At 42.1% G+C, this 27230-nt stretch overlaps 1 protein-coding gene and 1 pseudogene across 3 annotated transcripts in view; both read left to right on the forward strand.

The window, feature by feature from the left end:
* LOC117089517 (putative tetratricopeptide repeat protein 41) overlaps positions 1-27230 on the forward strand; it is an 89845-nt gene that overhangs the window by 4646 nt on the left and 57969 nt on the right. For all 3 annotated transcript variants that reach the window (XM_033220861.1, XM_033220862.1, XM_033220860.1), the window contains exons 2-5: positions 7353-8358; positions 11972-12152; positions 17071-17285; positions 26109-26269. In XM_033220861.1, the coding sequence (XP_033076752.1) occupies positions 7539-8358; positions 11972-12152; positions 17071-17285; positions 26109-26269 (1377 nt within the window). In that variant the 5' untranslated portion in view covers positions 7353-7538. The remainder of the gene's footprint in view (positions 1-7352; positions 8359-11971; positions 12153-17070; positions 17286-26108; positions 26270-27230) is intronic.
* Positions 25776-25951, forward strand: LOC117091280 (annotated as a pseudogene).

Here is a 27230-nt window from a genome sequence, read left to right on the forward strand (position 1 = left end):
TTTCGGAAACAACCCTACCCAGTGAGATTACACCAGGCTGTAAATACCAGCAGCCAGAGAGCACTGGGGCCTGTTTGAAGGCTACTTACTATACCTTAGTTGCAAAGGAAGCTGGGAAAGGTTTTACGTGGCATTTTCAGCTTCTCTCATGGGAGGCTCAGAATCATAAGTTGGGGGTTTCCCTCATATAAGAATGGGATTCAGATGCTGCACAGTGAAAAAGAATGATGTGTCCTCTACATATTTGAATATACAAACAGATCAGTGCAACCAGTCAGGCACGGTGGCTCACACCTGTAATCCCAGCACTTTGGGAGGCCGAGGCAAGTGGATCATTTTGGGAGGCCAAGGCGGATGGATCACTTGAGGTCAGGAGTTCGAGACCAGTCTGGCCAACATGGTGAAACCCTATCTCTACTAAAATACAAAAATTAGCTGGGCATGGTGGCAGGCGCCTGTAATCCCAGCTACTTGGGAGACTGAGGCAGGAGAATCCGTTGAACAGTGAGCTGAGATCGCACCACTGTACTCCAGCCTGGGTGACAGAGTGAGACTCCCTCTCAAAAAAAAAAAAAAAAAAAGTCAAGGAAAAAAATTAAAATAACCCATGTGCTGTAATCAGATATATCACTATTAGCATCTTGATGTCTTTATTAATATTTAACACATTTTAAGTTAAAAATGGGATCACACAATAATACAGTTTTATAACTATCTTTTTCACTTACCAATATATGATAAACATTTTCCACAAGATATCCAATTTATTATTGTTAGACCTTTAGTTTGTTAGAAGTTTTAAAACCATTGTAAATATCACTGCAGTGAAAATTCTTAGGTAAATCCTTATAGACAAATAGAATAGCTTCCTAAAATTGGAATGCTTGGTAAAAATACATGATTTGTTTTACAAGTCTTTGGCTATACACTGACAGTTTGCTCCTAGGAAAGTTGCACAAACTTGCATTCTCATCAATTTACGTTTTAAGCGTAAGAATTTTTTTTTTTTTTTGAGACAGGGTCTCACTCTGTTGCCCGGGCTGGAGTGCAGTGGCATAATCTTGGCTCAATGCAGCCTCCGCCTCCTGGGTTCAAGCAGTTTCTCCATCTCAGCCTCTTGAGTAGCTGGCACTACAGGCATGCACCACCATGCCTGGCTGATTTTTGTATTCTTTGGTAGACACGGGGTTTTGCCATGTTAGCCAGGCTATAAGAAGCTTTTGAAAAAAGAAAAAATACAACTTGGGGCTGTCAGGGATAAAATTACTAAAATGATACTAAAAGGATTGTGGGGTGGAGGTGAGGTGGGATGTGAATATAGAAATTTCTAAGCCTTAAAATGTTGCAAGAAATTCCTGAAAAAGGTCAGAGGCATTTTTGACCAGTTAATAGATTTTTCTTATAACTTTTTGTCATAAAATAAATACAGTGATATTACTGAGGCTGTTTCATCACGAAATATGAATTCAGACATTTGCACTAGAAATAATATTAACAACAATAATAGGAATAGCAAAGTTTTATTGAGGACTTTGTGTAGACCTTGCAGATTCTAAAATGTGTATTAGGCCTGGCGCAGTGACTCATGCCTGTAATCTCAGCACTTTGGGAGGCCGAGGCGGGTGGATCATGAGGTCAGGAGTTCGAGAGCAGCCTGACCAACATGGTGAAACCCCATCTCTACTAAAAATACGAAAATTAGCCAGGTGTGCCGGGTGTGGTGGCACGCGCCTGTAATCCCAGCTACTCTGGAGGCCGAGGCAGGAGAATTACTTGAATCCAGGAGGCAGAGGTTGCAGTAAGCCAAGATCACACCACTGCACTCCAGCCTGGGTGACAGAGTGAGACTCTGTCTCAAAAAATAAAAAATAAAATAAAATGTATATTAAACAGTGATAGCTTGATTGAGAAATCTGTTGGGAAGGATATTTCTTAATGAGAAGTCTACCTTCACAGTGTTAAAAGAAAAAATTTTAAAAGACAAAGGCTTATGAGGTGCTTATTATACAAGGCCTCATTTATTCCCATCTTAGGGGTAAGATCAGTATTCCAGATTTACAGGTGCAGAAACTGTGTCAGAGTCAGACCCTGAGGCAAGGTTTATATGACTCCGAAGTCCATGCTCAACCTCTGGGAGTGTACCCAACAAAGTAGGAGGTGCCACTTTGATGCCAGTTACTGCTATCAGGTGGGCCAGGGGCAAAATATTAAATAACATTGACTTCCTCGTGCAAAAGTTGAACCCTTTCAATTCTGTTTCAGTCTTACTGATTATGGGAAGAGAAAGTCAGTTTGGTACATGTCCGTCTAAGAACACGTTCATCTCTCCCTTTCTAATAAAAAGAACTGTATCTAACTAGAATTTAATTACATTGTTTTTTTTTAAATGCATTTATATTTATTTATTTAGAGACAGGGCCTCGCTGTGTCACCCAGGCTGGAGCCCAGTGGTTCCATCGTACCTTACAGCAGCCTGGACACCCCTGGGCTCAAGCAGTCCTCCCTCTTAGGCCTTCCGAACTGTTGGGATTACAGGAGTGAGCCATGACTCCTGGCCTTAATGCATTTATTTTTACAGCTCTTGTCTATTTGTGCCATATATATGTTTTTTCCTCCACTTACAGTAATAATGAAATATTTATAGTAATTTTTTTTTTTTGAAATGGAGTCTCGCTCTGTTGCCAGGCTGGAGTGCAGTGGCGCGATCTCAGCTCACTCCTTCTGCCTCCTGGGTTCAAGCAATTCTCCTGTCTCAGCCTCCTGAGTAGCTGGGACTACAGGTGTGTGCCACCATGCCCGGCTAATTTTTTTGTGTGTTTTTAGTAGAGATGGGGTTTCACCATATTGGCCTGGCTGCTCTTGAACTCCTGACCTCGTGATGCACCTGCCTCGGCCTCCCAAAGTGCTGAGATGATAGACGTGAGCCACCACGCCCGGTTGGCATAAATTTTTTTTAATTTGAATTGTTTTAAAGCAAAATGCACCAGGCATGGTGGATACCACTTTGGGAGGTTGAAGCAGGAGGATCTCTTGAGGCTAGGAGTTCGAGACCAGCCTGAGAAACTTAGTGAGACCTTGTCTTTGAAAAAACGTAGCCAGTCACAGTGGCAGGTACCTGTAGTGTCAGCTATTTGAGAGACAGAGGCAGGAGGATTGCATGAGTCCAGGAGTTTGAGGTTCACTGAGCAATGATAACGCCGCTGCACTCCAGCCTGAGTGACAGAGTGAGACCCTGTCTCAAAAAGCAGAAAAATAAAAATGCACGCCCTATTTTTCTGTGTTTTCTGTCCACTCAAAAATAACTCCTTTTTTCATTTAGGTTTCTGTTTTCTGTTTTTAATTTCTTCTTGCAAAAACTGGGAAGATTTTTTTTATCAGCAATTGTGAAGCAGAGTATGGAGATGACTATTTTTTAATTTGTTTTTATTATAAAATAACTGTAATTTATAGCAATTTTGATTGCAGTTGTGCCATGAGTATTCTAAGACAGCTGCCATGTTGCTTTTCTTTCCTTTTGTTCCTTGTGTGCATTCATTTTTAATAATAATTATTAACATTTATTGAGCATTTGTTTCTAAGCACTGTTCTAAGCATTTTGCATCTAAAAACTTCTTTAATCTTCTCAACCACTCTGCGATATAGATAATGTTATCCCTATTTTACAGATGAGGAAACTGAAGCACAGTGGATTTAAGAAACTGACTGTAAGGACTTGAATCCAGGGAATTGGTCTGAGCTTGGACGTTCAATCTCTATACTATGCTGTCTCCCATATTTAGCAGTGTTTTATTCACATTGCTATTATTATGATCTATAACTACTTTTTTTCTTTTTTCACTTTAACATTTTCCTCTTGCTATGTAGTTCCTGGATTTTTAAAAATAATCAACTTTATTTTGATGTAATTTACATTACATAAAATGCACCCATTTAAAGTGTTCAACTGATAAACTTTGATGAATATCTATACCTGTGTAACCACCACTATAATTAGGATATAGAACATTTCCATCATTCCCAAGAGTTTCCTTGTGCTCCTTTCCATTTGTAGTATTTCCTCCCCAAACCTTCTCCAGCTAACAAATGAGCTGCCTTCTGTCATTCTAATTTTTTTTCACTTTCTCTTTGACCTATGAGTTATTTTTATATTCATTATTATGTAATGTAATGTCACTCTTTATTCCTAGTAGCAGTCCTTATTCTGCAGTCTGCTTTTTTCCGAATAATAATATAGGCCCTCTAGTTTACTTTTAAATAGTGTTTGCATGGTGTATCTTTTTCCAACCTTTTACTTTTATTTTGTCTATCTGTTTATATTTAGAGTAGATTTCTTCTAGGCAGCATGTAGTGGGGTGTTGCTTTTTAAATCTTATCTCCTAATCTCTCCCTTTAAGGGAGGGATTTACATCTAGTTTAATTATTGATGTTATGGGATTTCAATCTGCCATCTTGCTATTTGTTTTCTATTTGTTCCATCTGGTTATTTTTCTCTTTCTTGGCATTCTTTTGCACTAATTCCAATTGAGCTCTCCTATTAGCTTATTAGTTATGTTTCTTCTTAAAATTTGTATTAGTTGCTCTAGGGTTTACAGTGTATGCCCCCTTTTCTTTTCCCCCGAGATGGAGTCTTGGTCTGTCACCCAGGCTGGAGTGCAGTGGTGCCATCATGGGTCACTGAAAACTCTGCCTCCTGGGTTCAAGCAATTCTCCTGCCTCAGCCTCCCGAGTAGCTGGGATTACAGGTGTGCACCACCACACCCAGCTAATTTTTGTATTTTTAGTAGAGACAGGGTTTCACCATGTTGGCCAGGCTTGTCTTGAACTTCTGACCTTGTGATCCACCCGTCTCGACCTCCCGACGTGCTGGGATTACAGGTGTGAGCTACTGCACCTAGCCTCTGAAGAACTTCTTTTAACATTTCTTATTGCACAGGCCTTCTGGAAGTCAATTTACTCAGTTTTGTTTGTCTGAAAAAGCCTTCAGTTTTCCTTCATTTTTATAGACATTTCACCTGATATATAATTCTGGGTTGACTGTTTTTTTCTCCCAGTTGGTACTTTGAAGAATTCACTTGGCTAGGTGCAGTGGCTCACACCTGTAATCTCAACACTTTGGAGACTGAGGTGGGAGGATTGCTTGAAGCCAAGAGTTTGAGACTAGCCTGGGCAACAAAGTGAGACCCTGTCGCTACAAAAAAAAAAAAAAAAAAAAAATTACAAAACAAAGAATTCACTCAATTATTTTGTTTCTCTGTGTGATGTGTCTAGGTGTTTTATTGTTTTTTTTTCTTTTTATCTTTTTTTTTGTATTTATACTGCTTGGGTTTATCTGACTTTCTTGGATTTGTGGTTTTATGTCTTTCATTATTTTTGAACATTCAAGCCTTTCCCTTCCCCACCCAACTATGTCTTCTGCCTCATTACCTCTTTTCTCCTTCCAGTACTTCAGTTATATCTATTTGGAGTAGATGAAGTTGTTCCCATAGTTCTTGGGTGTTTGGTGTTTCTTTCCCTCTCTCCTTGTTGTCCTCTTTGCATTTTAGTTTGGATTTCTGTTGTCCCATCTTCATGTTTTCTGATTCTTTCTTCTGCTGTGTTAAGTTTTCTAGAAAGTCTGATGAAGGAATTCATCTCTGATACCATGTTTTTTCTTTCTAATGTTTTCATTTGAGTCTTTCTCATAGTTTTCATCTCTTTGCTGGAACTTTACATCTATTTACACATGTTTTACATATTTTCCACTAGCTTTTTTTTTTTAATGGAGTTTTGCTCTTATTGCCCAGGCTGGAGTGCAATGATGTGATCTTGGCTCACTGCAGCTTCCACCTCCTGGGTTCATGCGATTCTCCTGCCTCAACCTCCCTAGTAGCTGGGATTACAGGCATGTGCCACCTCACCCAGCTAATTTTGTATTTTTAGTAGAGACGGGTTTCACCATGTTGGCCAGGCCGGTCTCAAACTCCTGGGATTATAGGTGTGAGCCACCACGCCCAGCCCTCCACTAGCTTTTTTTAACCTATTGTTCATAGCTATTTAAAATGTATCTGAAGTTTCCATTATTTGACTCATCTCTGGGTGTGGTTCTGTTTATATATCTATTGATAAAGGATTGGTAGTGAGTAAAATAGGAATGACCTTTGTTACAGGGGAATAGGAGAAGGTAGAATCTGCAAGGGCCAATAATCTGTCTTGAACCTTCTACATGTCTGGTGAGGCGTCTACTAATAAAACTCCCCTAGTGTCTATTCTGCCATCTTTCAGAATTTTTTTTTTTTTGTAAAATAGTGTGAGATTGTGGTTTAAATTACTCTTTTCTAAATTGCCACCTATTTATTACAGTATTGCTTATTGCATAGGTGTTTCCCACCCACCAATTTTATAGTGTCTGCATGACCTAGGGTCTTATCTTTATTCTATGGTGTCATCATACTGTATGTGTTCTGGAGTAAGACTGACCCACGTTTAGATCCTGGCTCTCCACTTCCTAGCTAATTGACTTTGGATGTCCTGTTTATCCTGTCTGCACTTGTGTTTCTTCATTCATAAAGTAGAGTGGTAATCCTGGCTATCATAGGATTGTCAGAACAATACCATGCAAAGGGTTAACACTTTTTAAAAAGGTACTGCATTGTTATATTGTTGTCAGGTGATCCTGATGAAAAATTGCTCTATAATGTGATATGTTTTTCCACAACTGAAAGCAATAAACATAACCAAAGAAGAGCAATATTTGGCATGGAAAAGAGTTGTATCAAGAAAAACCTCATACAACTAGGTTGTTACCATTTTTTTTTTTTTCGAGCTGTTGCAAGCATAGCTATGACATTGTTGGAGGGTGTATGTTTTTCCATTAGCTCAGTGGAATTTAATTCATGGAGATGAGTGGAATGTTGTATGAGCCTGCACAATACAAGACTAAGAAAAGTCCCTGAACTTTCCCAGGTTCTTAGATCCAGACTTCCTTGCCTCTCAGCTGCCAGCTGCTTTCAGTCCAGAGTCTTTGTTCCTCCTGTCCTAACTTCGTCTTCAGACCTGCTTTCATTCTTGCTTCTGGTCACAGTCGTAGGTCTTCCTTGGCTTGTTCTGCTCTTAAAGACATTGAGCTCCTTTTCTGAGTTTGTTTTCTTTTTCACACTATCAGCAAGTGCCCTTGTATAACTTCCAAATTCACAGGGGACCGAAGTAGCAGCTGGCCACAGGGACACTGAGAAGGTAGACTGGGAGGCTCGGGGAAAGAGGGGGAGGCCTCTGGCTTGTGCCCACTTGCCTTCTGGTTCAGCAAAAGCTTTGGAAGTACAGGGGAGACATGCACTGCCTGTAATCCTAAAATGAATGTTTTTTTTCTTTTTCAGTCCTAACTTAAACTGGGTTGTTTTTCAACTCTGATCTGTCCCTTGGTTGGCATCTCTCACCTTCCAATACTGATAAGAAACAGTTTTCAAGGAAGATTTCCACCTGTTCATAGCAAACATAATTGGGAGGAAGATTAGAAGCAGTGGGGGTTGGTGGCTGTGCTAGGATGAAAATTGTGATATTTTATGCATAGTGTTGTCCCCAAGCAAAGAGAAATGAACCAGAAGACAAATGAGAATGTACAAAGGTATACCCAATTCCTTCAAAAGCCCCAGAAACCCATTCAGCCTTACATCTGCTCGACTCTGAATGATTTTCAAGAAGAGAGAGACTTTTTGGCAAACAACATCTTCCCTCAGCTTAATGAACTCTGCAATTCCCGGGGCACATATTTCAAAGCCGTGGACCTGAGTTGGTCAGAATTAAAGGCCCCAAAATCCTTACCCACCCACCTGTTTAGACAGTATTCTTGTCTTCGCTCCCAACATTTGAAGCTCTGCCTTGACTATGTGAACAGCTGCTTTCCCTTTTTCATCTGCATGCTGGGTCAGACGTATGGAGACTTCCTCCCCGACTACTCACGTTTCATGACCTCCAAAGTGACTCGCTTGTCAAGCTTATCCAAAGTAGAACAGAATCTCTATGTTGCTGCAAAAAACGGTTATCCTTGGGTTCTGGAGAACCCCAACTGCAGTCTGACGGAGTTTGAGATAATCCAAGCAGCATTTCTGAATGAATCTCAATTTCAGTATTTTTACTTTAGGACTGGAACCCCACTGCTGAAGGCTTTAGATCATGAGGAAAAGGGAGAGAGGCTGCCCTCGAGTTCTTCAACGAACGAAGAGGAAAAATTGAGGATTGGAAAGCTTAAGGCCAAGATTATTAGTAAAGGGCTCCCTGTGAGATTTTATAGTGATCTCCACGAGTTGGGTGAGCTGGTTTTCAAAGACTGGTCAGTCGTGATAGAAAAACTTCATCCAGCCACTTTAATGATTGAAAATATAGGTTAGTAAATATGGAGATAACTAAGTTCATTGTCAACATAAAGGTAATGTTTTTATAGGTCTTCCTTGTGAAAGAAATTTTTAAATGATTGCAGATATTCCTTAAGCATTTAAAAATTATTATTGTGTTCTTGTGACATATATTTCTCCACTTTGAAGATTTTTGCAACTGAAAATAAGAGCAAGTAATGAGTCAGTCATGGAAGATTGTTTAGGGGGTTAAGGAGCTCAGAGAATACCCAAAATATCTGGCATTTAACAAGTGAGTCTAGAGCAGTGGTTCTCAACCAGGGCCGATTTTGCTCCCTCAAGGGACATTTGGCCATGTCTGAAAACACTTTTGGTTGTCACGATTGGGGGAGAGGTACTAGCATCTAGTGGGGAGAGGCCAGCGATACTGACAAGCATCCTATAGTGCACAGGATGGCCCCCATAATAAAGAATTACCCAAAATTCAGAAATACTGAGCTAAGAGGAAGAGAATCAACTTTTATTAATTTTCTGGTGCTTTGGTTTTGTTATTACATTTAATCTTCAAGGTTTAACCCTGCAAGGTAGGTGTTATATTATAATTCTGATTCTGCCGATGAGCAAATGAAAGCTGCTGTGTAGCAGTGAAATGACTTACCAGTGTCACATAACTAGTGAGGGTCCAATCCAGGATTTGAACTCGGGTCCCTCTGACTCTAAAATCTATGCCTGTTCTTTTTCACCTCTTTTATTAGAATGTGACTCATGGATTGGCAGCCTCAGCATCACCTAATAGCTTGTTAGAAAGGTAGAATCTTGAGCTCCATTCCAGGTCAACTGAATTAAAATTTGCAGTTTAACAAGATGACTAGGAGCTTCACATGTACATTAAAGTTTGAGAAGCATTGCCTGACATTATATTGCCTCTGAATGAAATGATTACCACTATTTTTGGAAATAGTGTCCTGTGGACATGTACCAGATTAAAAAGGGAAGAGTCTGTCACCTAGACACACTTCAGGAGGGATCTGTGATGATTATATGAAAAATAGGCTATATGAAAATTATGTGAAATTGAATGAAAAATAGAATGTTTATATGCCAATGTGTGTCCTGGGGGTAGGCAGATGGCCTGTATCTTTGATTAGATTCTCAAAAGGCTTTAATGACCCCAAAAGATTATGAGTTACTGATGAAAGGGCCCAATTAACATGGGGATGGAAAATGGTGGCAGATGGTACATTCTCAAATGCTTTCAGGGACCAGGCACACAATAGTCCTTGTAATGTGATAGGGAGCAGATGGATCTGTACTGAACAGGAGAGTCATTTGAATTCAGTGTGGGTGGTGGTGGTGAAGACAAACCTCTGCAGGCTAGACAAAACTGCCTAGAAGCCAAATCACCTGGACCCTGGAAAAAGAACATTGTATCAGTCCCAACTCTTTTGGTTGCAAGTGACTCAAACTGATTTTAACGAAGAGGGAATTTATTAGCTTATATAACTAAAAAGCCCAGGATTAAGTCTGATTCAGCTCAGGCTTCATTCAGTTGCTCAAATGATGGTACCAGACCCTCGCCTCTGACTGCTTCTCAACCTGGCCCTGCTGTCCTGATGTTAGCTCAGCTCCTTGGCTTCTCTATCATGAAGGAAGAGGAAGATGGGCCATAGCAGCTCCAGGTTCAAGTCCAGCAGAAATGGCTCAAAGTCCTAGCATTCCTAACATTGAGTCTTTCTGGCCCTGGTTAGCCCGACTTGGGCCATATACTTGCATTTGATTCAATCACTGGGTACCAAGGGAATGTGATGCTCTAATTGGCTAATCCTGGGTCACAAGCCACCTCTGGAGCTGGAAGTGGAATTAGCCTCCTTGGAGTAATGTGAACTGGGAGTTGGGATGGGGGGATCCCCTATGATAATCTAGGGCTGTTACTGAAACTAGGGTAGGGTGGTTGGATGTTGAGCAGCTAAAAAGAACCCACATATTTATGACAGGCTTGGGGTTTTAGAATCTGACAGACAGGTCTTTGGATCTTGTATTTTTCCACTCCTAGCTATGTGACCTTGAGTGCATTACGTAGTGTTGGTAAACCATAGTTTTTTCTTCTGTAAAATGGGTTAACGTTAACCACTTTGAGAGTAATTGTGTAAACCAGTAAAAACACCACCGGACACATATCAGGCACAGAGTTAATAACTAGTGAGAATGAATAATAATAAATGGGTTCAATAAGAATATATGCATTTGGTTAAAGTCAGAAATGTGGTTAATATTAATATTCTTTTGCTAATCTCAACCTAAACTGCATCTATTGATTAATATTCACTAATGTGTTCAAGAATATAGCCTTTCTGTGTTTTGGAGTTAAGGTCATATTATTTCTCCATAGTATTCTCCTTAGTCTTTGATTTTGGATATTACTGAAAGGTTAGCTTATTTTAGACATATTCTTGAATGTATATATGTGGTCTAAATGTATGAATTAGAAGGCATGGAATGGATGGATTATTTTTAAAATAATCCTTCCTTCCTTTAGAAAGAAGTCTTAAATTCTTTATCTTTTGGATCTTCAATGCCCTTTAATCACCCAGGTAGCTCCAAAATCTCATAGTCCACAGTCAGCATAGTGATAGGCCATTTGGGCAGCTGGTAGTTATTGTAAGACAATGTAGAACTATTAATTTACACTCTTGACCCATAGAAGTACTTTTGAGGTCCTTGAAGATCCCTGAGACTATTGGATGAGGCTCAGGGTCAGTGCAAGAGGACTGTTAGACTGTGAGGTCATCCAAATTCTGTCTAAGATCTTGAAACTTGAAGCTGACCTTGGACAGCCTGTGGATCCTCCCGGTCTATTCTGGTCCTGTCTGAGCCGTGGGGCAGCCCTGTTAACTATGAAGGTACAATGTGAGTGTTTTGGGAACTTATCAGACTAAACTATTTGGTGTTCCTTTTCCTGCATGTGTTGATAACAGCCTTTACTCCTAAAACAAACAAACAAACAAACATAGGGAATATGGGTGTCTCCAGAGACAGGAGGGCATTTTGGGAGCCCAGAACACCCTGACTTTTATTAGGCAATGAATTTAGAATTGCAGTAAATTAAAACTGGAAGAAACTTCAGAAATTATCCATTGTCTGGCCCCTCCCCCTTATTTTACCAGAGAGTTTAAAAAACTTGCCCAGTGGCAGAGCTGCAGCTGTACCCATGGTTGTTATCCTTATTAGGGCATTTGTCCTAAAAATATACCCCACTCCCTCAACCTCTGTCATAGATAGACACACATACATACCTCACAAGACTGCATTAGATAACTTCCTACTTAGCTAACAGTTTGAAAAAATCACCTGCATTATATAGCAAGCCTAATTGTTTTGCCCTTGTCATTCTGAGGTCATGAAATAACTTGGAATCCTAAGTAGGATTCTGTGTACAAATAGCAGAAGAAAGGCTCAATTCTTTTCCTGTGGTTTTCTTTCATTAGTATATTGAATGGGCTCTGAAATATGGAATACTTCACAAATAGAAAGAAGGTGATATAGATACAGAAAGATGCCTTCCTGGGCATTTGTAATAACATGTGGAATCGAAAATGTTAAACTACAAATCCAAGTTATTAAAACTTATCTTTTTTACTATCAAGACTATAAGCACAGCTTTGAACGTGTCTATCACGAAGAGTTTACCGAGAAGTGCAAGCAAATGTTTGTTATTTCCAAGGAGTCAGACAGGACCTTCGAAATCCTGGAAAAATTTGCCTTAAAGGATGTGGAACTTGATTTTAACAATGTGGCAGCAGGTTCCAGCTTAGATTCTGTCCCTAGGTAAGATGTTAAGAAATCCCAAGCTCAGGCAGAACAGCCTGACTTTGGTGAACGCAATCCCCCAAACTTGGAATGCCTTTTCTAACTTTCCCCATTCTATGCTCATCCCTTCGAGCAAGAGAGACCCCCTAAACGCCACCCCAGGGTTAGAATTTTCTTATCAGATATCACTCTGCACTTGCAAAGCTTTTCTGGTATTTCACATAGTTTCCTCCAGTGTCCTCAAGAAGATTAGACACTTCCAGAGTGCAGGGAACCACCTTCTTTTTTCTCCCGTACAACAAAGGTGGTCTAAGTAATTTTTGAGAATGGTGCAGTGACTTTAAAGAGAAGAAATTAGGCCAGGTGCGGTGGCTCATGCCTGTAATCCCAGCACTTTGGAAGGATGAGGCAGGTAGATCACGAAGTCAGGAGATTGAGACCATCCTGGCTAATACAATGAAACCCCGTCTCTACTAAAAATACACACAAAAAATGAGCCAGGCGTGGTGGCGAGCGCCTGTAGTCCCATCTACTCAGGAGGCTGAGGTGGGAGAATGGTGTGAACCCAGGAGGCAGAGCTTGCAGTGAGCCGAGATTGCACCACTGCACTCCAGCCTGGGCAACAGAGCGAGACTCCATCTCAAAAAAAAAAAAAAAAAAAAAATAGAGAGAAGAAATAAGGAAATATGAATAATGCATCTGCATAGTATTGTGTAATTTATAAAGAGCTTCCACATATGTCATCAGCTCATTATTACATTCAGATATTCAGCTAGCACTTATGAAAATGATATGAACCATATTGTTGTTTGTGTTTGTGTGTAAAGAATCAGGTTATCTTGAGCTGGGCATGGTGGTGTATGCCTATAATCCCAGCTAATCAGGAGGCTGAGGCGGAAGGATCCCTTGAGCCCAAGAGTTTGAGCCCAGCCTGGGTAACATAATGGGACTCCATCTCTAAACAGAAAAACAGGTTATCTTAGTCAACATACACACTCCTTTATTGTTTTATCCAGTATCCTCTACAATAAAACCTCTATATCGTTCTCACTTTGGGTAGTGAAATACCGTGTTCACCATCCACAGGCATTAGGAAGCTGAGGCCAGCAGTGAGAGAGCTGGGGTTATCTGTGGTATCCCTCCCAGTCTCATCCCTGGAAGTGGGGAGGTTCTTAGGATAGCTTTATTTCTTCTATTCTCATTTTCCAGCTTTTACCTTGCATCTCGTGTGTCCTGTGAGAGATTTGTGCTTTGAAATAAAACTGCAGTGCTGGGATGGCTAAGGGCTGTTCTTCACCGTTGCTGCCCCAGGTTCAGAACCTACTGGTTTGGTTCACTCAGGGACAGGGCTACCAATACTTCTGTGGTTCTGGGAACCCATGCCAAGAGGAAGACAATTTATTCAGTTGATACAACATGGTGCTCGGTCAGTATTTTCAGACCACAGGAGAAACATGTAGGTCATGTGTTAAGAATGTTTGGTTTAAGTAGACAAATTCATAGGGACAGAAAGTTGATTATTGCCTTTTGGGGGAAGAGGGTAGTGAAAGAAATGGAGAATGATTCTTAGTGGGTACAGAGTATCTTTTTGGGGATGCTGAAAATGTTCTGGAATTAGATAGCAGTGATGCTTGTACAGCCTTGTGAATATATTGAAAACCACGGAAGGGTACACTTTAAAATGGTGAATTTTTTAGTATGTGAATTATTTCTCACTTAGGTTATAATTTTAAGTGTTTCAGAGTGGATGAGAAATGTAATAAATGTTATTACAATTGAACAACTCAAATTATTGTGCTCAGTAAAAATATAACAAATAAACCCTTTTATAATTAGATATATGAAAACATTCAGGGCCTTATTTGATTTGCAATTTGGAAACAGTGCTCTGTACCTTAAGTTCCTGAATAGCATGTATAGGTCAACAGAAAAGGAAAGTTCTTTTCAGGTTTCAAAGCATTGTCTTAATAAACAACTATATAGATCAATAGGATCCTTTTTTTTTTTCTCATTTCGAAAGGAACCACAGATTGCTTTGCAAAATGAAATGTTCTTTTTGTTCTTGAGAATAAATTAAGACCCTACCCCTGATTATGTGGATGTCTCATATTGCATTTTTCCTTCATTTATTTTACCTGCTAGATACAAGAACTGTTCTAGACATGGGATATGGCAGTGAACAGAAGAGACATAAATTTCTGCCTCCACAGAGCTTGCATTGTGGAGACAGGCATGAGAACTATGTGGAATACGTAGTATTCATGAGATGCCTTCAAGTGCTGTGGAGGAAAAGGAAACGCTGGAAGGAATTAGGCCATCTGGTAGGGTGAGGGAAGCCCTCACTGAGATGGTGACATTGGGGTAACTACCAGAAATAGGTGAGGGAGCAAGCTATGCTCAGATGTGTTGGGAGAGCATTCCAGACAGAAGTCATAGCAAATGTGGAGGCCCTGAGGCTGCAGAAATAGCGAAGAAGCCAGGCGGCTGGAAGAAAGTCAGAGCTGTAGGGTTGGTGGTAGGGGATGAAGTTGGAGATGCAATGGATGGCGGGGAGGATGTGGATCTTGTTTGGTCTTACAGGTCTTTGTAAGGATTTGTGCTTTTACTGTACTACTTTTGAGCGGAGCAATAACCTACTTACATGACTCTTTTTTTTTTTTTTTTTTTTTGAGACAGGGTCTTGCTCTGTCTCTCAGTCCAGAGTGCAGTGGCACAATCCTAGCTCACTGCAGCCTCAAACTCCTGGGCTCAAGGGACCCTCCCACCTCAGACTCCCCAGCAGCTGGGACTACAGGTGCATGCCACCATGCCTGGCTAAATTAAAAAAAATAATTTTTTTAGAGACACGTTATGTTGCCAAATCTGCTCTCAAACTTCTGGGATCAAGCAATTCTTCTGTCTTGGCCTTCCAAAGTGCTGGGATGACAGGCATGAGCCACCATGCCTGGCCTCTATGACATATTTTAATGGACTCACACCATTTGGTTGAAACTGAAAGAGAGCAAAAGTGGAACTAGGGCACAAAATCAAACCTGACCATTCAGATTTGCTGGTGAAATCATTTCAGCAATAAGGCATTGATTCCAAACTCATATTAATGGAGATGGAATTATTATTTTATTATTATTATTATTATTTTTTTTGAGACGGAGTCTCACTGTGTCACCCAGGCTGGAGTGCAGTGGCGCCATCTTGGCTCACTGAAAGCTCTGCCTCCCAGGTTTATGCAATTCTCCTGCCTCAGCCTCCTGAGTAGCTGGGACTACAGGCGCCCACCACCATGCCTGGCTAATTTTGTATTTTTAGTAGAGATGGGGTTTCACCGTGTTAGCCAGGATGGTCTCGATCTCCTGACCTCATGATCCGCCCGCCTCGGCCTCCCAAAGTGCTGGGATTACAGGCGTGAGCCACTGTCCCCAGCCACAGAGATGGAATTCTTACGAAGCAACTTCTAATGACACTATTTTAGGTTTTCTTTTTAAATGAATTTTCAGGCTGATTCTCTTCTTTGCTCAAGCTGAATGTCAGGTTTATTTATTTCTTTCACTTACTGAACAAGTTATGGCCAGGTGTTGTGCAAGTCACTAAATATTCAACGGTGAATAAGGTGAGCCTGGAAACTGTCCTCCTTATGGAACTTACATCAGTGAAAAGTCACTAGACACGTATTTATTGAATCATAACTGTGTAAGGCACAAGGCAAGAGTGAATTTCATGGACCTGACAATACTCTGCGTATTCAGAAGCTTTTCAGTGAAAAAGCCACAAAACAAGTTGTGTTATGCTCCTGGCAGTTCAAAGAAATCATATTCATGCAGTATTACCAGAGAAGACTCTCAGTGAGTCACTAACAATGATAGTAATTTAGTTGATTTCTAATTTGGTAGTCATCAGGATTGATGGGAATTCTTGGCATATGAGTGCTTCCCTCCCCTCCCCTCCTGTCCTCTGCCCTCCTCCCCTCCCCTTCCCTTCCCCCTCCCCTCCCCTTCCTTCCCCTCCCCCTCCCTCCCTCCTTCCTTCCTTTCTCTTTCTTCTTCTTTCTTTCTTGCTTGCTTGCTTCCTTTTCTGGCTTGCTTTCTTGCTTTTTCTTTCTCTCTTTCTTTCTTTTTCTTTCTCTCCCTTTCTTTTCCTTTCTTCTCCTTCCTCCTTCCTTCCTTCCTTCCTTCTTCCTTCCTTCCCTCCCTCCCTTCTTGTCTTCCTTTCTTCCTCCCTTCCAACAGAGTCTTGCTTTGTTGCCCAGGCTGGAATACAGTGGCATGATCTTGGCTCACTGCAACCTCCACCTCCTGGATTCAAGCAATTCTCCTGCCTCTGCCTCCCAAGTGGCTGGGATTACAGGCACATACCACCACACCCAGCTAATTTTTGTATTTTTACTAGAGATGGGGTTTCACCATGTTGGCCAGGGTGGTCTCAAACTCCTGATTTCAAGTGATCTGCCCACCTCGGCCTCCCAAAGTGCCAGGATGACAGGCATGAGCTGCTGCACCTGGCAGTGCTTCAATTTCTGATGCTTTTCCAATATGATGTTACACAAAGGACCAGCATGGTGATGGTGGTGATAACCCAAGGGAGGAGGAGCAGGCCAGATGCAAGGGCAGTGAACTAATGTGGTCGTTTCCCTCCCCAGGCCTTGGGACATTTATGTAACCCTGGTTCTTATTGGACAGACCTAGGATTTGTCTAGCTGGAAGGGCTTCCAGGGTTGCTGTCTCTATTCTTCTAGTTTTACATAGGACAAAGCTAAAGCCCAGAGGGTGAATGACTTCTTTGAAGCCGGCTGAGGCCAAAATTGAAACTAGAACTTTATCTTTTAGAAGGAAAATGAATGCAGGAAAATTTTCTTTTCCTTCCTTCCTCTCTCTTTCGCTCCTTCCCTGCTTTCCTTCCTTGGTAAATATTCTTTACATTTTATTACCCTTTTATTTTTCAGAATAAATCCTATTCCAACTTACAAGTCTATTTTGCTCTTGTCTGGAGAACATGGTTGTGGGAAGTCCACTCTGATTGCCAACTGGGTTAATTACTTCAAAAAGAAACATCCGAGCATGTTGTTGATTCCTCATTTTGTGGGCAGCACCTGTGAAAGCAGCGACATCATGTCTGTGATCCATTACTTCATCACAGAATTACAGTACAGAAACTACGGTAAGAGAGTCAGATTTACCGTTCATTCAGGACATGTCAGGGGAGTTAGAAATGGGTGGCTCTCTCTTCTGCTCATGTGGCTGTTGTTCCCTTGCTCTGATCTAAACCCTGTATTGCCTCCTACATCTACCCACCTCTTCCCTCACAGAGCTAAGCTTCCTTCCTGCCTGCCTCCTTCCTTCCTTCCTTCCTTCCTTCTTCCTTCCTTCCTGCTTGCCTTCCTTCCTTCCTCCCTTCCTTCCTCCCTGCCTCCCTCCCTCCTTCCTTCCTCCCTCCCTTCCTTCCCTCCTTCCTTCCTCCCTCCCTCCCTCCTTCCCTACCCTTCCCCTTCCTTCCTTCCTCCCTCCCTCCTTCCCTACCCTTCCCCTTCCTTCCTTCCTCCCTCCCTCGCTCCCTCCTCTCCCTCCCTCCCTTCCTTCCTTCTTTCCTTCTTTTCTTGCCTCCCTTTCTTCTTTCCTCTCTCCCTCCGTTCCTTCTCGCCTTCCTCCCTTCCTCCCTCTCTCCTTCCATCCCTTTCTTCTTCCCTCTCTCCATCCCTTTCTTCTTCTCTCTCTCCCTCCCTTCCTTCTCCCCTTCCTCCCTTCCTCCCTCTCCCTCCCTCCATCCCTTTCTTCTTCCCTCTCTCCCTCCCTTCCTTCTCCCCTTCCTCCCTTTCTCCCTCTCCCTCCCTCCCTCTTCGCCCCCATCCCCCTGTTCCTCTCTCTTTTTTCTCTCTTTCACCAAACATTACTTGAGTGCCTTTCTGTGCCAGGACACTATTCTAGGCAGTGGGGATACAACAGTGAACAAAATGGACACCAGTTTTTACCTCATGGAGTTTTCATGTTATTAGGGAAGGGAGGAGGACAAAGAATTAACTGTCACTAAATAAGAGACTGTTCAATAATGGAGAGTTCTATGAAGAAACCCAAAGCAGAGAAAGAGGTAGGCAGGATGTGTAGGAACTGTTAGGATTTTAAATAGGGTATTCTGGGGAGTCTCACTGAGGAAGGGACATTTAAATACATCACTGAAAGAGAGGAGGGAGGGAACCAGGCGGGTGTCTTGGGAACAGCACTGTTGGAGGAAGCAGGCGCCAGGCCATGGGTGGGACATGCCTCTCCACTACTGCTGCCCTACTCAATTAAATAACCATGTATTGAGCAGGTTCATTCTCTTATTTATTCACTCATGCATTACAGAATATTTATTGGTTGCCTGTTCTGTGCCAGACACTCTTCCCAGTTCTGGGAATAGAGAAGTAAGTCAGGCAAATAAGGTCATAGCCCTCATAGATATTACATCCTAGTTGACAAAGGCAGATAACAAATAAATAGGAAACATGTCAAATAATTATCCGTGCCATGCAGTGTGATGTGATAAGGTGCCAGGGTGGTTATCTGAGCCGTCAGGGACTATGTCTCTGTCTTACGGCAACTCTAGCTGCCATATCAACTGAATCCCATTTCAGTGGCTTCTCAAAGGGAAGCTTATTTCTTACTCATATAACAGTGTGATATGGGGTCCCTAGTTAGATAACAAGTCATTTTCCTCCATGTGGCGACTCGGAGACAGGTTTTCTTTCCATATTAAGGCTGTGTCATCCCCTGGGGCCTCAGAGCCCTCCACTTGTGTTAGGGGGAGGGGGAGAGAGGAAAAGCACACCTGTTCCTCAGAAGTCTCAGACTGGAAGGGACTTACAGCCACCTCCACACCCATTCTTTTGACAAGCACTTGGGCCACTCTGGGCCTACAAGGCCACACAGGTAACTAAGCAGGGATAGAACACTAACCCTGCCCTGTGGAAGTGGGAGCATGGGCTTTTGTGGAACAGGTAGCCATTCTCTCTGCTACTTCTCTGTGGAGATCTCATGAACACGAAGGTAGGCAGCCATGTGGAAACCAGGAGAAAGAACATTCCAGGTAAAGAAAACAGCTCAGGTCATACAGCTCCTCAGCTGGAAAGCAAGTTGAATGACTTAGAAAGGGAAAGTGAGCTGGTGTAACTGGGCGGCAGAGGACTCCAGGAGGGGAAGGTAGGGCCACTTTGGGTTTTGCAGGTGATAACATTAGGTTTGGATTCCATTAAGTGCAGTGGGAGGCCAGTGGAGAGTTTTAAGCAGGGCAATGACATGATTCTATTAATATTTTTAAAAGACCAAAATCAATCTGATGTGTGGAAAATGGGTGTAATGGGACAAGCATGAGGCAGAGACCAGTGCTAGAGGCTACTGTAATAGTCCAAGCCAGAGTTGACAGTGGCTTAGAGAGGACAATAGCAGTGGAGGTGAAGGGTTTTGAGTGCATTGAGGATTTGCTGATGAATTGAATGTGTAGGTTGGAGGAAAGGGAGGGATTGAGAACTCCTAGCTTTTGGCTTTGAGAAGCTACATGGGTGGTGAAGGCTGTTGACTGAGGTGGGCCAGCATTGGTGGGGCGGTGGAGGGGAAGCAGGTTTTGAGGGAAATGGAATTCTGCTTTGGGCACGTGATATTTAAGTTGCCAGGTATGTGCCAACGCATAATCACAAACGTGTGGGACCTGTATTGTGCCTGACTGTGCTAGGAGCAGCTGGGGAGTCTGACCACCTGCATTCAAACCTTGTCTCACTACTTATTAGCTGTGTAAACCTTGGCAAGTATTTTAACCCTCTGAGGCTCAGTTTTCCTATTTGTAAAATGTGAATAATAGTAATTATTTTTAAAATATGCCTTACAGATGGTTGACAAGATTAAGATAAAGTATGAAAGACCAAGGCACTTAGTAAACATTGGCATATAGTAAGCACTGATAAATCTTAGCTATTACTGTTGTTAGGCGCCTGCTGTGTATTTCCACGTTTGTGTGTGTCTGACTTTGCTTGCTTTTGGGAATTCATCTCTTGTCATGCAGGGACACGTACCCATGTGTGCCTCTGGGCCCTAAGTGAGTATGTGGGTTCTCAGGGTGAGTTTTGATGGATATATCTTATCTCTGTACAAGGGTACAGGGATTTGAATTTCTTTCTGCGCATGTGGTGGCTGTCTGTGAATAAACAAAGGGAAGAACATGTCTGCATGAGGTCTTTATAATTGCATTTCTCAGGGCATATAAAATGGATAAAGTCAAAATCAGTAGAAGCAGGTGTGACTGTGTCTACGCAACAACTAATCCTTTTCTGGCACATCCCAAAGGTGTTCAGTCTGGCCAGGCTGATGATGTAAACTCTGTGCTACACCCTCAATTACGATTTTATTCCCAAGGAGAATTGTTATTTTAATGAACGTGTTTTTGGGTGCAAAGAACTCCTAATAAAAAGTTGTTGTCTTTCAGAAAAACAGATTTTTAGGCTGACAACAGTATAATAAGCTCAGGAGCAGCTTAGGAATACTTGACACTTTTTCTAACCCTGAGAGAACACCCCTCCTCATTAACAAGAGGAAGGGCTGGTCCTGGACTTGGCCCACAATTCTGGCTCTGTCACTTACTAGTTGTGTGATCTTGGGCAGTTTACTTAATCTCTCTGTTCCCCAATTTCTCATCTGTAAAATGAGGATGGGGTTCATAGTACTAACCTCATAAGGCTGTGTGAGAATTAAAACATAATACAAAATTTAAAAAAAAAACTACGTTAAAAAAAACCCAAAAAAATAATACAAAATACAAGTAAGGAATTTAAAGTAGTACATGGCACACAGCTGCGATTATTATTGTTGTTATTATTTTTGCTGTGATTGTTGTTATTCCTTTCTGAGCTAGAGAAAGAAGCAGGGTGTGGGGGCTGCTAGGGGAAACAGACATTTTTATTCATTAGCTGAGTAGGGAGAGGAAGGATTGTAAAACAAGAGAGTTTGCAGCTGTCGCCTCTGCATCCCAGACAGCCTGCAGGTGAGCGGAGAAGGCTGGCCCCAGAGTCATTTATTGTGGCTGCCTTTGCTGAGACCTGGTTTCACCTGGGTGAGGTGGATGTGGGCAGAGGAGGAAGAGCTGCTGCTGTGAACACAGCCAGCCTGAGAGGCCAGGTGCTCGGAGCAGATTCAGCCTCTTTGCAGAGAGCATTTTTCTGCAGCCCGCCTCAGCTGTCTGAAGTTGCAGATCTTGTGTGGGCTGTGAGTCAGGGACCTTTTCTATCTGGGGCACCTAATTACACCAAGTGACACTCATATTTCTGCTCTTCTGTCCTCAATCCCTGCTTGTTAGGGATCTTGTAGATGGGAGCTGCCTATAGCCAGCTCTACTGACTCCCACACCCTTTGCCTGCTGTGCAGGCAACTGGCGTCACAGAAGACATGCTTCACGGAAGGTCAGAGTAGTCACTGACTTTTTTCTCTCGTTTTTGTCTATTGAGACAGGGTCTTGCTCTGTTATCCAGGCTAGAGTGCAGTGGTGTGATCACGACTTACCACAGCCTTGACCTCCTGGGGCCAAGCGATCTTCCCATCTCAGCCCTCCTGGTAGCTGGAACCTCAGGAGTGTGCGACCATGCCTGGCTAATTTTTTAATTTTTTGTAGAGACAGGGTCTTGCCATGTTGCCCAGGCTGGTCTTGAACTCCTGGGTTTAAGCAATCCTCCAACCTCAGCTTCCCAAATTGCTGGGATTACAGGTGTGAGCCACCATGCTCAGCATGGTCACTGATTTTCTTATTTGCATGTTTCCTCACCATGTGACCCCATGGAACCTGGGGGCAGGTTTGAATAAGTCCATTTATTGAAGGCTTTCTATGTAGCAGTGCTAAGGGCTTTATCAGCATCTCATTTAATTCTCTCAGTGGTCCACCCATAGAATTATCACCCCACATAGGAAGAATGGAGTTCAGAATGTCAGAGCCACACAGTTACGCAAGGGCATGGCAGGGAGTGCAAAGTCGGGTCTCTGTGGGGATTGACGCCCCTAGTCCTCATCACTACACTGCCATTCCTGCTTGAGCCAGCAGAGGAAAATTTCCCTCCTGTGGATGCTTTTCATCAGCCTCCTCTCCCAGCATTGGGAAAGTCTCTGCTCAAGTTGGTGATGTGGAATGGACAGAAATCCTTGGCGGAGCTTGCCAAGCTTTTCGCCTTGGGCCCTGTTGACTTCCCAGCCTGGTCTGTTTCCCTTTGCCCCACAGGTTTGGTCTCCTTGGAGCACACCAGTCACTTCCATCCCTCCATGCCTTTGCCCATTCAGTTCTCTTCTCCTAAAATGCCCCTTCCCTTGTCTCAGGGCAGTGGAATCCTTCTCATCCTTTGTGGCCCTATTCAAAGGTCACCTCCTTCATAAGAGGGGCTGATGGGTACCTCTGTCCCTCTGCCCTAACTTTGACCATGCGGCACAGGACCCCCAGTCCCACTGCATCTTAGTTTACACAAGTGTCTCCCTCTAGGCCCTGTGAGCTTGCCTCCCTAGGTCCCTCGGGTGAATTATAAATGGTCCTGTGATCTGTCTTATTGTTTGTCTCCCTGTGTAAGTTCTGTGAGTGCAGGGATCATATATATTTTATTGGCTACTGTCATACCCAGTGCCCGACACAGACACAGAAGCTTCTCAATAAACCTGTGTTGAATGATGAGCGATAACACTGCTAAAAAGCACATGAGTTTGTCAGTCCCTAGGTGGCTGTTTAAACATGTGAGCTATTACCATTTAAGTGAGGTAACTGGCCACTGTCATTTAGTAGAGACAGATTGTTCCTGCCAAAATAAGGAGAAATGTTTAGAATCATTTTCCAATACTAGTAACGAAAAAATAATTATAATCACCAAAAATGTAGTTTTAAAACCAATCCACATATATATTTTCCTTCATATACAAAAATATAAATCTATAAGCATCAGCCACAAGTATTTTTTTTTTGCTTAGGATTAATTTTTGCTAATCATATTAGTGCTCTATGCTCTGTGATTGTCAGGTGGTATATACTTCCTGAGGTTCATTCACATTCACCTTGTGACTTAGACTCTATGCCAATATTGTGGAAGAGGCAGAGGATCCATACCTCTGTAGGCTCTCACAGGGGCTGCTTGTGAGGCGTCTACACTAAGAAATGGTGGCCACACATGGCTTGAAAACAAACCATTAGAAAAAATAGTGTTTTAAAAGCTTCTGGTGATCTGTGTGTTCACATGCCCTTCACCTCTCTGGGCCTCAGTTTCCTCATCTACAAAATGAAGGGTCTGGACTAGGCTAGATGATTTCCAAGAACCCCTTCTGCTCTAAAATTCTGTCATTGAAGTCCTGAAATCTCAATGATGTCCATAATTTTAAAGGTTTTTAAATAAAAGCTCAAGGGATAAATCATCAAGCTGAATTTCTTTCTCTTCCCTTTCTTGAAAATTATTTTTCATTGTTTGACATAAGCTCAATCTCTATCTTTTCTGACACCTCCACTTTCTTAATGTCCCACATTCGTAAAAAAAGTTTCAAGTCATTGATTTTATGATCATTTTGTGTTATAAAAATCTCTTTAAAAGTTAACATAACTCTACTATACTATAAGAAGATGAATATAGAGAAAGTAACTTATTATAAAACAATGTGTATTTGAACATATAAATGCTCAGACTTGAATCGAAGACATAGTGCCTTATAGAAAATCGCCATGAAAGCAATAAGTTTCAGTCTATAAATATAGGTTGACGTGGGTGTGTCGTATTAAAGACTCAAACATTGGCCGGGCATGGTGGCTCACGTCTGTAATCCCAGCACTTTGGGAGGCCGAGGCAGGCGGGATCTGAAGTTGGGAGTTTGAGACCAGCCCGGCCAACATGGCGAAACGCTGTCTCTACTAAAAATACAAAAAATTAGGCAGGCTTGGTGGCGTGTGCCTGTAATACCAGCTATTCGAGAGGCCAAGGCAGGAGAATTGCTTGAACCTGGGAGGCAGAGGTTGCAGTGAGCCAAGATCAAGCCGCTGTACTCCAGCCTGGGCGACAGAGTGAGACTCCACCTCAAAAAAAAAAAAAAAAAAAAAAAAAGAAAAAAGAAAAGAAAAAGACTCAAACATCATAGATAGTTTTGCTATTGGGTGGTGATTTTCTGAAATGGTGACTAAATCTTGGTGTCATTTTAGACAAAGCAATGTATAATCTTCCATCAATTTGTGTGGCGTTACATTCTAGAAAATTCAATGTGTTTTAAAACCATACAAAAAATACTTTGTGTTCATATGTAAAATGGAGTTGGTTTCTAGGTTAGGTCATTATGAATTTTTTTCCCCCTTACGTGATTGTCAAAATATCTGAAAGTCAGGTAGACCTGCGGACAAAGCTTCATTGGGTATGACTATCCTGTGTTGTAGGATATCTCAAAACCCTGGAACCTCTCCTGTTAAGAACCACTGCTCTCTAGGCAATGTCCTATTTTTCAAGTGTTCATGGCGCCTTCCTATGTCCCAGGCTTTGGCGATGCTGTCTTGATGATATGCCCTTCTCCTCGTCTCTGCCTGTGCACCCTTAAAGGCTTGTTTGAAGTATCTTCCACACGGAGCTTTTCTTTATTGTGATGGTTCTACATCAAGCTTCAGTAGCCTTCAGACTCATATTCTGCCTTGAAATGTGGCTATTTGTATACAGAATCAATTTCCACTTCCTTTAGGTGGTTGACTTCATATATGAATCATTTTATCTCCTCTTGGCATCTAGCATGGAACCGTCACATAATAGGCAACTGATAAATATTTGCTAAACATAATTACTCTCAACAATTCTAACAAAATCTTAATGCATCTGAGAGGCCTAATCCATTAAAGCATCTACGTGTGACTCGATTTTCCAGACCTCAACATGCTTAAATTTCTGTAGAAAATATTGCTTTTGAAAAATAAAAGCGGCCGGGCGCGGTGGCTCAAGCCTGTAATCCCAGCACTTTGGGAGGCCGAGACGGGCGGATCACGAGGTCAGGAGATCGAGACCATCCTGGCTAACACGGTGAAACCCCATCTCTACAAAAAATACAAAAACTAGCCGGGCGAGGTGGCGGGCGCCTGTAGTCCCAGCTACTCGGGAGGCTGAGGCAGGAGAATGGCGTAAACCCGGGAGGCGGAGCTTGCAGTGAGCTGAGATCCGGCCACTGCACTCCAGTCCGGGAGACAGAGCGAGACTCCGCCTCAAAAAAAAAAAAAAAAAAAAAAAAAGAGAAATAAAAGCGAGACAGAAGTTGCAGTAAAATGTTCTTAGAGTATTAGGCAGTTGGTTACAACTTGGGGTTGCTGCTACTAGGTCACTTTATCACAGTCTGAAAGTCAAACATCTCTAATGACTTCCTTTGCCTTTTGGGGGTTCATAGCTTAGTTCTTCCTAAGACTGTATACTTTCCAGAGTCCAAAGTCTAGGGTCCAATAGTGTGGGTAGAGTTTAGGATTGTTTCTGTTAAGTTTAAGATGGGCTAGGGCCAAGGAGAGGAGACAGTGGGTAGGAGCTCCTGTATCTGAGCATTACTGGAAGAGCCCAGGGCGGTGGCTGTGACCCTAAGCACGCACCCAATGTTAAGGAGTGTCAGAAACTTCATAGATCACAGGACTTCTCTTCATATCCAACTCTTTGTAACATGGCCTATCGCTTCTCGGCCTTTTGGCTAAGATCAAGTGTAGTAACATGGCCTGTTTTTGCATTCTGGAAGATGAGAGTAATGTTTTGGATCATACAAAAATATTTTTATATCAAATCCTGAAAATGTGTTGGAGACAATCTGGTGGTAAACATCACTATTATCTCTTTTGGGTTGAATATTTTGAGGATGGTAATCACATGTATACATATGTGTGTTAGCCGTACAGCTGTGAGTAGCACTCATTTTTCCCAACCTCTTTTGCTTCCCCAGCCCATAAACATGTTTTAACAATGACAGAATCATTTCCACCTAATTTGAACAAATTTCTATGCTGTAGGTACTCAGCTCGAAACAGATATTCTTAATGAAGACTCAGATGCCTTGGTCTTTTCACTTCTTGTGGAAGTATTTATTGCTTCCATCAGTTTAAAGCCATGCATACTTGTACTAGATGGAATTGAAGAACTGATTGGCATTTATGGGATTTCAGGTCAGAAGGTAACGTCTTTTTTAAATGATGTTTAAAACTATTTTATCGCAACTTTATAAAAATAAAACAATTAAAAAAAGAAATACAAATAATAAAAACTTCATTATTTAGGATGTATTATATATAACACCTTTCCATTGCATCACACATCTCTGGTTTTAGCCAACACTGCTTTTAGTTACTGCTTTGTATTTTAATTAATTAAGAGATAGGGTCTTTTGTGTTGCCCAGGCTGGAGTGCAGTGGGATGATCATAGCTCACTGTAACCTCTAACTCCTGGGCTCAAGCCATCCTCTTGCCTGAGCCTCCAGACTACAGGCACACACCACCATGCCTGGCTGATTTTTTCAACTTTTTATAGAGATGAGGTTTTGCTATGTTGCCCAGTCTTATTCTGAACTCCTGGGCTCAAGCGAGCTTCCCAGTCTGCTTTCCAAAGTGCTGGGATTACAGGTGTGAGCAACTGCACCCAGCCCTGCTCTATATTTTATTGAACAAATACTTCTATAATGTATTTACAATGGGCCAGGCACCATTTTTGGAACTTTAAGAACATTAATGCATTTAGTTGGGCACGGTGGCTCACACCTGTAATCCTAGCACTTTGGAAGGCTGAGGTGGGTGGATCACCTGAGTGGGGTTCAAGACCAGCCTGGCCAACATGGTGAAACCCCATGTCTACTAAAAATACAAAAATTAGCCAGGCATAGTGGCGGGCACCTGTAATCCCAGCTACTTGGGAGGCTGAGGCAGGAGAATCGCTTGAACCCGGGAGGCAGAGGTTGCAGTGAGCCAAGATTGTACCATTGCACTCCAGCCTGGGCAACAAGAGTGAAACTCCATCTCCAAAAAAACAAAAACAAAAACAAAAAAGAATATTAATACATTTAATTCACACAACAACGATATGAGAAAGAGACTGTGTTCATCTTCCCTGTTTACACAGGGTGAACTGAGCATAGAGATGG

The sequence above is a fragment of the Trachypithecus francoisi genome, unplaced genomic scaffold (assembly GCF_009764315.1).
Source record: "Trachypithecus francoisi isolate TF-2019V2 unplaced genomic scaffold, Tfra_2.0 Lachesis_group11, whole genome shotgun sequence".
NCBI lineage: Eukaryota > Metazoa > Chordata > Mammalia > Primates > Cercopithecidae > Trachypithecus > Trachypithecus francoisi.